An 11,125-nucleotide genomic window follows, 5' to 3' on the forward strand; every position below is an offset into this window, starting at 1 on the left:
CCCCCCCCCCCCGGTAGCTTTTTCAGAACGAACATACCCTGGTCCTACCCCAGACCTACTGAATCATAATTTTCAGTAATACGGTACAGAGATTTGTGCTTCTGTAGGTGAGTCTGATGTGTATCTCTGGTTAAGAGCCACCGTTCAATCTAAACACGTTCTTTGGTTATTATTCCAGTTGTCAGAAATGTCCATAATTCTATGGACTTAATTCTTTCATAGGAAACCTTCAATTGTAACAAAGTATGTTGAATCTGATGATGAAAAACCTTTGGATGAAACTGTAAATGAAGATGCTTCTAATGAAAATTCAGAAAATGATATTACTATGCAAAGCTTGCCAAAAGGTAATGTGTATTAATTTTTCATATGAAGTTAAAGTTGAAATGTATTTTTAAATGTCATTATAAAATTGGAACTTGATTTCTGTTAGCTGTGTGTAAAGGAACAAAACTAGCATTTTAATAGTGGTTTTCTGGAAATGTATTAGAATGGTAATGAAAATGTGTGTTACTGAGATTAAAAACTTACAGTATTTGCAATCAGCTTTGAAAAAGAACAAAACTTATTTTCTCTTAGCATTGGGTTTTAGAAAAGGGATTTTAGTCTCTAAATTGTATTTGAATGTGGAAGTTAGTTTAAACGTTTATATTAAGTTTTGGTTCAGTGAATTTAAATATGCTTGCTTTATAGGAAAACATGAATATTCTTAAAACTTTACAAAAACATTTAAAGTCTGGTTTAATCTTACTGCATTCTTAAATTCTCTAAGACTAAAAGCTGAAGCTAGTTATCAAAGATAGCTTTAGATGTATTTCTTGTAATTACCTCTTTAAAACGCCTTGTCACATGCCTTTCAACTGTTGTAGTTCTAACCTTAAAACCTCATTAATTAGATTGGGGGAAAAAAGCCAAGTGAAAATCTTGGAAGTTTCATAGCCCAAGTCTGAGAGCAGTATGATTATATGATAAGAGTAATGACAAAGGTCTTGGTAATTTCATGGTGTTTCAGAGTCAAAAGTTTAGATTTTTTCTTTATTAATAATATGTGCAAGTATCTTAGATTTTTCAAATTTATCCTCACAGATCATTTATAGCAGTGTTTACTAAACTTTGTTCTCTGTCTGCATTTATATTTTCGTGACACATTTTTCGATTATGAAAGTTTAAAAAATGGGAAGGAGCATAACATTGCTTGACTAGGACAAATTAGGAGTTATAGTAGATGAAATATGAAATGAGGAAAAGGAATGAATGAGAGAAAGCAGAAAGAAGGAAAATTGATGGGCCTACCATTTACTTGGCTTTGCAAATCATCCGTGACAATTTCATGTAATGGTTAGTGGCCGAGGGCAGAAACAGCTAATGAGGGAGTGTGAGTCCCATAGGCAGTGACTCACTTTGGATCGTTACATTCTCAGTGGTTGTCACTCGGAGTCCTTATGATGGTCACTGGGTGAGCTAAGAAATAGGAATTCAAATCTTTCTTTTAATGATACTGTGGAAGAAAGTTAGTATGGGATGTTTCTAACCTGAATTAATTATAATTCTCTCCCACCAAACCAAAAATAGACCCACTTCATAAGGTAGAATTTGGGTGATGATAATTATTATTATAATACTATATTGAGTATATATAGGTACCAGACTCTTACAGAACTAACTCATTTAATCCTCAAACCAGTACTGTAAGGTAGTTACTGTTTCTACTTGTAGAAATAAAGGAACAAATTCAGAGCTCAGGGAACTTATTCAAGCTTTAAATTGAGAAACTAGGTCTGCTTGAATCCAAAGCTAGCGAGTGCTTTTTCCACTCTACTGCTTTGCTTCCATTTAGAGAAGAATCTTCAGAAATAATTCTGTTTTTTGTTAATTATAAATCTTGAGCGTTTTCAAATGCTGTGGCTTCTCTGAGATATATATATGTGAAATGGTTGTTGTAAATAAAGTTTTCTTTTGTGTGTAGATTATTTAAACTTGCTCGTTTGTAAAAACTCAATCCTCTATGCCTGCTTTCCCCTCCTTTTTTTTCAGAGACTCAGAAATACATACAACTAGATGCTATACCTTGCCAAAATCTGCTTGCTGAATAACATAGGCCCATGTTTCAGGGAGACCGCCCCTGACAACAACCGGGTTTTACTTTCTTAAATGTTGCCAATAATGCCCAATTACTAAGCCCAGCAATGTAGGTAAATGTGAGACCTGGACCCTTTTTACTATGCTCCTGCTTTATTTGCTCTTGAGAGATTATAATGAAAACTTCAGTTAACAACCTGTCTTCTCAGTTCACATGTTTTATAACTAAGAAAGTACATACTTTCTAAAATATTCCATAGAGACCAATAATTATCTCACTCTACAGTTTATTGTTAGAGCAGTTGAGCTTAAATATCTTAAGGCAATCTTCTGTTTTAAGACTCTTTAAGGACTTTTCAGGGTACTAAAAATTTGACACACTAGTTGGGAAATGCCTCAGAATAGGTATAGCAGTGATAGCAGAATTAACTTCTTACATTGCCTCCCACTATCCTCCCCCAAAACAATATAAGAAAACCCTTAAAAATCTTCTTCTGAGTTTGTGATTTGGATTATGAGAATAGGATGTCTTTTTAAAATTTCCCTTCTGGTCCTTCTATTTTATAAACTTTGTTGGAGTTTAGCATGAGTGTTCATACTCAAAAACAGTTTTTGTGATAGGCACTATAAAAATTCAGACCTGGGCTGAGGCTTTCTACTTTATTCACACATTTCTGTTATAATCAGTTCATAATACCCCCACCCTATTTTTATTAATTATATTCCAACAAGTAATCTTATTGCTGACACCTGGCCCTTTTACCATTTCCGTTTTATTTACTCTTGGAGAGGTCCTTACACAGTATCGAAAGCTTGAAAGAAACAAAATTATGTACCAGCAATGTTGGCTTTATCTGAACTGAAGTCTTGTACTTCATTTGCACATTTAATATGTGTAATGGTTTTTTAAATGAAATCATTCTAGGTACAGTGATTGTACAACCAGAGCCAGTGCTGAATGAAGACAAAGATGATTTTAAAGGGCCTGAATTTAGAAGCAGAAGTAAAATGAAAACTGAAAATCTCAAAAAACGCGGAGGTAAATACAAGTGAAAATGAAAACATGAGTTTAAATTGCTGTTTATGACCATATTGGAAAATCTGATGTGCTTATTAAAAATACCTCCACTTTTCTGCCCGTTGTTTATTAAAAGCACTACTTAAAAATAACTTCTGTTTCTCTCTGAGCTCTGAAGCAGAAAAGGTTAAACACCATTTATCCAAATACCTTTGCCTTCAGTGGCTATAAAGTTTTCTCAGGAAGCTTAGTATTTCCTTCTTGAATATTAGTTCTGTAATGCCTATATTCCAAAATACCATGTGTTCCCTCTCACCCCGAAAGAATTTCAGATTTGGACAAAATCTTGCCTATGGCCTTCAGGTAACTTTATATGTATATATATGTGTGTATATATATATATATATATATATATATATATATAAATACACTGTATCACAGAGTTACCTGTGCCTTAGTGTTATTTGGGGGTGCTTATTAAAAATGCAAGTCCCTTAACTCCACTAACAAATTAGAATTTCTGGGGATGATATCAAGAATGAGCCCCATTTTGTTCTTTTGTATATTAAAGTTGGAGATCTACTGATGTAAGGATAATAATGTAGAGATGAGTAGGAAGGAGAAGGGAGCTAGAGCTAGTAACCTTCCTTCCACCTGTCTGAGCCGTCTCTTCTTTTGTCTGTCTACCCCCACTTACACACACACCATGTTGGCTAATCATCTGTAGAAAGTTAGCATAAGGAGAATTCATTTAGAAATTTATGACAATGGAGTATGTATCCCATTTGTTTGTGTGTGATTTTTAAATAGTGCCTATATATTTTCTTGGGCAGATTTACAGAGCCATAATCCATGAGTATAAAAGGAACGAATCTCTAAAGAATAGAACATGACACTGAATTTCTAAGTAGAAGTGTGATGGAAGCATGTCTGTTTAATATTTTTCGTGTTACTTGTGAAATTATAGCATAGTACTTATATTGGTGAAATTTTGTGCAGATTTTTATTTCAGTGCTATATGATTATCTTGATGGAATTAGTAAAATATATCTGTATTTGTTATATATATTTTCAGATTAAATAACTCATTAGGTTGTTGGAGAAAATAAAAAAATGTTATTTAGTCTTTTGTCCACAAGGGGGTGTTCTGCTCCTTTCAAGCATGCGGAAGATTTATGGAGAATGTAGTTCATAGTAGGGAAACTGACATTGCAGCAACAGAGCTCACCAAAACTGAATAGTTTTCCTAAAACAAAAGAATCAGCAAGTAGAAGGTGACCTTAGGGATCATAAGCAAGAGTCTGGAGAACAAATAACTAAGTGTACTGCATTGTATCAAAATTAGTATCTAAATGGTGTCTTTGGGGAGGGACTCTGGTGCAGTCAGTGTCTAGAATATGTATAAGGGCCAAAGGGAGAGTGAAAAAAGAGTCACAGTTGTTGGGGAACGTGGTCTTAGTGCCACTTCACTATGCTGCTGGTATTTGGTCTGAACTGATATATTTGGAACATTTTATTGAGTGTTCTGTATAAGAATGCTTATGCTTAATGAAATATATATATTTATAGCCATAAAGTAGCACCTAAATCTCTCATGTTAATTTTTGTCTTAATGATTTGCTACATCTTTAAACAGTTAGAAATCACACAGGAAATTTAACTGTTTACTTATATATACATGTATGAATAAACTAGTGATCTGAAGTACTGAATTGCTAGTTAATATTCAAACTTCTTAGGAAAGTTAGTTCTATAATTGAAGCCTAGTTTAGGAAACTATCAATAAGGTAAATCGTGTATAAAGTAATTTTGTATTGATTTGAAACAAAAGGAAACATAAAGATACAGCTATATCCACGGTTTCAGGAGCCACTTTTTAAAAACACCATAGCCTATTGATAACCTTTTCCTCAGTTTGTTAGAAAGTATATTTTACACCTAATTTTTCTATCTGACACAATAATTTTATTTTAAATTCCAGTATAATTAACATACTGTGTGATACTAGTTTTAAGTGTACAGTATAGTGATTCGACAGTTCCATACATCACACAGTGCTTATTACGACAAGTGTACTCCTTAATCCCCATCGCCTGTTTTACCCATCCCCATCTCCCCTCTGGTAACCATCAGTTTTGTTTGCTATAGCTAAGAGTCTGTTTCTTGATTTATCTCTCTTTTTTTCTTTTGCTTGTTTTTTCCCCTTAAATTCCACATATGAGTGCAGTCATATGGTATTTGTTTTTCTCTGACTTATTTTCCTAAGCGTCATACTCTCTAGCTGTAGCCATGTCATTGCAAATGGCAAGATTTCATTCCTTTTTATGGCTGAATAATATTCCATTGTGTATATATACCATATCTTCTTTATTCGTCTGTCAGTGGATACTTGGGTTGCTTACATAATTTGGCTATTGTAAATAATGCTTCTATAAATATTTGCATGTGTCCCTTTGAATTCGTATTTTTGTATTTTGCGGGTAAATACCCTAGTACAATTACTGGATTGTAGGATAGTTTTATTTTTAACTTTTTGAGGAACCTCCGTATCGTTTTCCAGAGTGGCTGCACTAGTTGACATTCCCACCAACACTATAAGAGGGTTCCTTTTTCTCCATATCTTTGTCAACACTTGTTTTTCTTTTGTTTTTGATTTTAGCCATTCTGACAGGTGTGAGGTGATATCTCATTGTATTTATCATTTGCATTTCCCTGATAATGAGTGATGTTGAGCATCTTTTCATGTGTTTGTTGGCCACCTGGATGTCGTCTTTGGAGAAATGTCTGTTCATGTCCTCTGCCAATTTTTTAATTGGAGTATTCATTTTTTGGGTGTTGGGTTTTATAAGTTCTTTATATGTTTTGGATACTAACCCTTTATCAGATGTCATTTGCAAATATCTTCTCCCATTCTGTAGGTTTCCTTTTAGTTTTGTTGATTGTTTCTTTCACTATGCAGAAGCCTTTTATTTTGATGTAGTCCCAAGAGTTTATTTTTCTTTTATTTCCCTTGCCTCAGGAGACATATCTAGAAAAGTGTTGTGATGGCGGATGGCAGGTACATTACTGCCTGTGCTTTCTTCTAGGATTTTTTAAAATTTAACTTGAATTAGCCAACGTATAGTATATCATTAGTTTTTTGATGTAATGTTCAGTGTTTCATTAGTTGCATATAACACCCACTTTGGATTTTTTTTTATTAAAGGTTTTATTTTTAAGTAATCTCGATACCCAACATGGGGCTCAAACTCACAATCCTGAGATCATGAATCGCACGCTCCACTGACAGAGCGAACTATGTGTCCCTCTTCTAAGATTTTTATAGTTTTAGGTCTCACATTTAGGTGTTTAATCCATTTTTTGTTTATTTTTGTGTATGGTGAAAGAAAGTGGTCCAGTTTCATTCTTTTGCATGTAGCTATCAAGGTTTCCCAATATCATTTGTTGAAGAGACTGTCATTTTCTCACTGGAGATAGTCTTATCTTGCTTTGTCAACGATTGACCATATAATTATGGGCTTATTTCTGGGTTTTCTATTCTCTTCTATTGATCTATGTGTCTGTTTTTGTGCCAGTACCATACTGTTTTGATTACTACAGCTTTGTAAATAATTTAAGTCTGGAATTGTGATACCTTCAGTTTTGCTTTTCATTTTCAAGATTGCTTTGGCTATTTGGGGTCTTTTGTGGTTCCGTGCAAATTTTAGGATAGTTTGTTCAAGCTCTGTGAAAAATGCTGTACCATGGTATTTTGATAGGGATTGCATTAAATGTGTAGATTGCTTTAAGTAATTTTAGACATTTTAACAATATTTGTTCTTCCAATCCATTAGCATGGAATGTCTCCATTTCTTTGTGTCATCTTCAATTGTTATCGTAAATGTTTTATAGAATTTTGTTCTCTTTAAATCTATTAAAATGTGTTGAACTAAGAAGTGAAAATGCCTCTTTTCCATTTATACACTGTTATAACCATTAAGATATTTCATAACTAAAAATAAAAATGTAAAGCATATAGAAACAAGTACATAAAGTAACATTTCACCATTACTTAAGTGAAATATTGGTTCAGTCTTACTTCTCCATTTCCTCCTCCTCCCACCCCTCTAATAATGATTATTTTGAAGGTTCTATGCATGTGTGTGTATTATTTTCATACATGTTTTTATATTTTTCCTATACATGTTTATTTGTAAAGCATTTATTTTTCACTTAAAATATGCAAAGTAGTATCCTGTGTATATCCTTTTGCAACATTTCATATTCAGCACTGCTTTTGAAGTGTGTCCATCACAGTGAATGTACATCTAGTTTTTTATTTTCCACTGTTCTATAGAATTCTGTTATATGAGTAAACCACTGTCCGTTTCCCAAATGGAAGTTATTTCCAATTTTTTGTTTTCAAAGTTTTCTAATTTCCTACTTTGTGCTGCAATGAATATCGTATATATGGTTCTTTGTGCAGATGTGGGAGAAATTCTCCAAAGGATCACCTAGTTTTGTTTAATTTTTGAGTGATATATGTGCAAAAGCTTATAGAAGATGCTTAATATTTATTATGTTAATATTGGATGAGCATTCATATTCTAGCTTTTATCTTATTAGTATATTTTAATGCAATCATTGTTTGAAATGAAGTACACTGTGTATTTGTTTCTGTTAAAACAAATACAGAATATATTAGTACTCAAGATCAAACACTAATGTAGGACAGTATGATATAAAATATTAGCAACTTATATAGTGAATCTTCAAATTCTCTATATTGTCTGGAAAAGTATGATGGTACCCTTAAAACTTGGTTAAACTTTTTTTTTGACTTCTGCAAATAAGAATATTTGTGATAATGTTTGAGTCCATGGTGATTTGGACCTAAAGAGTAAAAAAAAAAAAAAAGAAAGAAAGAAAGAAAATTGAGAGGTGGGAAATGTGTGTATTGTTTTGTCTTTTATTTAGAGATATAGTTTATTCTTTTAATTATTTCCTTTTTATTTGTGAATGCAGGCATTTTCATTGGCTGGTTTGGAATCATAATCTATCATCTTATATCAAGATCTTGGTTGCACACCAGAATCATCTGTAAAACTAAAAAATGTCTAGGAGATTCTCATTTAGTGGTTTAGGGGTGGGAATGGCTGTCTCTGCTTTTAAAAAGTTTCTTCAGATGATTCTGATGTTCACCTCAGATTGTGAAGCACTGCTCTAAGCAGAACTAGGGATGAGAGTGAGGCGGGAGAGGTTTCCTCTTTGTTGCATTGCGTTATCTTCAGTCTGTTTTCCTGCAGACACTGTGGAATGGGGCTCTACCATCCCCCTCCTCCAAGTCATTCTCAGGTTTTGATGCCAAGATAGATAGATAAACCTGCAAGTCTTATTTGTCCTTAATTGGAAATAGCAGACAGTGCTAATATGGAGTAGATAGTGAAATAGACGACAGGTTAATGGGGATTATGGATAGTATTGAGGTAAATCTGAGGTAAGAAATCAATAATTTAAAATTATCAGGTTTTCACATACCATATTGGAAGAGTCTGTGCAGACATTTTCATTTTGAGTATAAAAAAATTAATGGCATATACCTAACTTTTAAGTATAAGGATGCAAAAGACTGTTCCACATATGTCACTTGCTTCCCCATTCTTTAAGAACTGATAATTTATTTGCAGAGCAATAGCAAAATGAAAAAGAACTCTTGCCACCTATTTTTAGAACTTATGGAGTCTCTTCATGTTTTATCAAGTTGTGAGAAATAGGATTTGCATCTGTAAAAGGAAACAGGATTTGTAGTTCTGGAATTTGCCAAGGTGCTCATGTTTTTAGTAAGTCCGTAAAATTATTAGCCTTTTGTATCCAAAATGTCACTTTTCTAAGGATTATGAAGTATTTAATTTCTAATGTGAAAATTGCAAAATGCTGACTAAAGTAAATATCTTTTTTTATGTGTGTGTGTGTGTGTGTGTGTGTGTGTGTGTGTGTATGTCTGAATAATGGTCACTCCTTTCTCCTAGAAGATGGGCTTCATGGGATTGTGAGCTGCACAGCTTGTGGACAGCAGGTCAATCATTTTCAAAAAGATTCCATTTATAGACATCCTTCACTGCAAGTACTTATTTGTAAGGTATGTAATGATCTGTTTATAATTCATTCCACAAATATTTGAATTTTTACTATGTGTTAGACATTTGGCTTACAGTGTCAGACTTTTGGTTCATAGTGATGAAGAAGATGGACATGGTCTCTGTCTTTGGAGGGCTTATATTGTAATGAGGAGGACAGACATTACAAAAAGCCCAGTAAGTGCCATGATAGGGGAAATACTGTGTACTATGGGAACACACAGGAAACCTGTGTACTTTGGAGTTGGGTAGGGGGGCTTTATAATGGAGATGATATAAGCTGATATCTGAACTATAAATAGGAATTAGCCTGGTGAAGTGGGATTGGCTCAGCATATTCTAAGCAGAGGCAGTATGGTATTCAAAGGCTGGTAAGTGAAGCAGAGCATGGTGTGAAGAGTATACGTGTGTGCAGATGTATGTTTTATAACCTTCCCTCTTATGTATTCTAATTACCCAAATCTAAACTCTCCACCTGGGACAGAGTTTTGACGTAAGTTGGTGATGATAGAATTAAAAATGCTTCATATGTGTTGAAGATCGTTTTAACAGTCTGTGTATACTCTTTTATTAGTAATACCTTGGAGTTAATTTTAAATATCTATATCAAGGTTATGATTTCCCTAACTCATTACTGCTAAGATTAATTCTGTGTTAGTTTGTTTCCCAACAAAATGCCTCCTTGAAATGCAGTTCTAGGTCTTTTTTTTTAAAAGATGTTATTTATTTATCTGAGAGAGAGAGAGAGAGGCACAAGTGGGGAGGAAGATCAGAGAGAGAGGGAGAGGCAGACTCCCCGCTGAGCAGAGAGCCAGATGCAGGGCTGCATCTCACTACCCCGAAATCATGACCTGAGCTGAAGGCAGACACTTAACCGACTGAGCCACTCAGGCACCCCTCTAGGTCTTTTATTATATGAGTTTTTGATATAGACCCACTTAAGTGGATTAAATTTACTTTTTCCTTTAGCAATTTGTGTCCCTCTGTTCCTTGAATTCAGTTCAGTCAGGAGCCTATTTAGGGGGACATGTTGTAGCTTCTAGTTTTAAAATGGGATAGCTGAGTTTCATATTGCTGGATTTTAATGTGCATTTCCTTTCTCTTTTCTAATAGATATAATTGTTTTTTTCCAAGGGCCAGTCTGTTGAGCCAGCCCATTTTGGTGATCAGTACCTTTCATCACTGGGCATGGAATCTTCACTTTCTCCAGATTAGTGAAAATGAATTTAAAGTCAATCAGATTTGGATTTGAATACCAGCTTTGTCTGTTACCTAGTTGTATGACTTGAGGAGATTTACTTATGTATTAGCCTTTTCTCTCAAATTGGGTGTAATACTTCCTATCTTGCATAATGTTTTGAGATTGAAAGAGAATGTAGCTTAATGTAGGATAATGTTGTTTAGCTGTACACATAGCAGCTGTTTATGTATGAAGGCTATTGAATTCATTAAGTAGCAGCAACATCTAATACATCTTTATGTAGAGGTTTAGTAGCTAGTCGTATGAAATCAGAAACTTGCTTTACCAAAATTTTTTATAAACTTTATATAAGGAATTAGTGGTATTTGATGATATGGAATCTATTTCAAGGGATTAATTTATTGAGGTATTCCTATGTCTGGAAAATACTAGTATTGGGTAGTGCAGTGGTTTTGCTTTGATTTTGTAAAACACACACACACACACACACACACACACACACTCCCTTTACTTTTTTAATGACTTAAAAATAAAGTTTTTGTCTTTTATGAATGTTATCCATTTTGAATATAAAATTTCCCCTTCCCCTTTTGTTTTAATAGAATTGCTTTAAATATTACATGAGTGATGATATTAGCCGTGACTCTGATGGAATGGATGAACAATGTAGGTAGGTAATAAATCAAGATGAACTAAAATTCAGTATTGTCT

At 33.8% G+C, this 11,125-nt stretch overlaps 1 protein-coding gene across 7 annotated transcripts in view; it reads left to right on the forward strand.

Annotated features, from left to right (window-relative positions):
• Window positions 1-11,125, forward strand: part of ATRX (ATRX chromatin remodeler) — a 345,341-nt gene that overhangs the window by 92,862 nt on the left and 241,354 nt on the right. For 4 of the 7 annotated variants that reach the window (XM_040630434.1, XM_040630447.1, XM_040630440.1 and 1 more), the window contains 4 exons: window positions 223-347; window positions 3,005-3,118; window positions 9,106-9,215; window positions 11,017-11,084. In XM_040630434.1, coding sequence (XP_040486368.1) covers window positions 223-347; window positions 3,005-3,118; window positions 9,106-9,215; window positions 11,017-11,084 — 417 coding nt within the window. The remainder of the gene's footprint in view (window positions 1-222; window positions 348-3,004; window positions 3,119-9,105; window positions 9,216-11,016; window positions 11,085-11,125) is intronic. The other 3 variants (XM_040630441.1, XM_040630452.1, XM_040630458.1) reach the window with 3 other exon arrangements.

Source organism: Ursus maritimus, assembly GCF_017311325.1.
Source record: "Ursus maritimus isolate PB19 chromosome X unlocalized genomic scaffold, ASM1731132v1 scaffold_X1, whole genome shotgun sequence".
In the NCBI taxonomy this organism is placed as follows: Eukaryota; Metazoa; Chordata; class Mammalia; order Carnivora; family Ursidae; genus Ursus; species Ursus maritimus.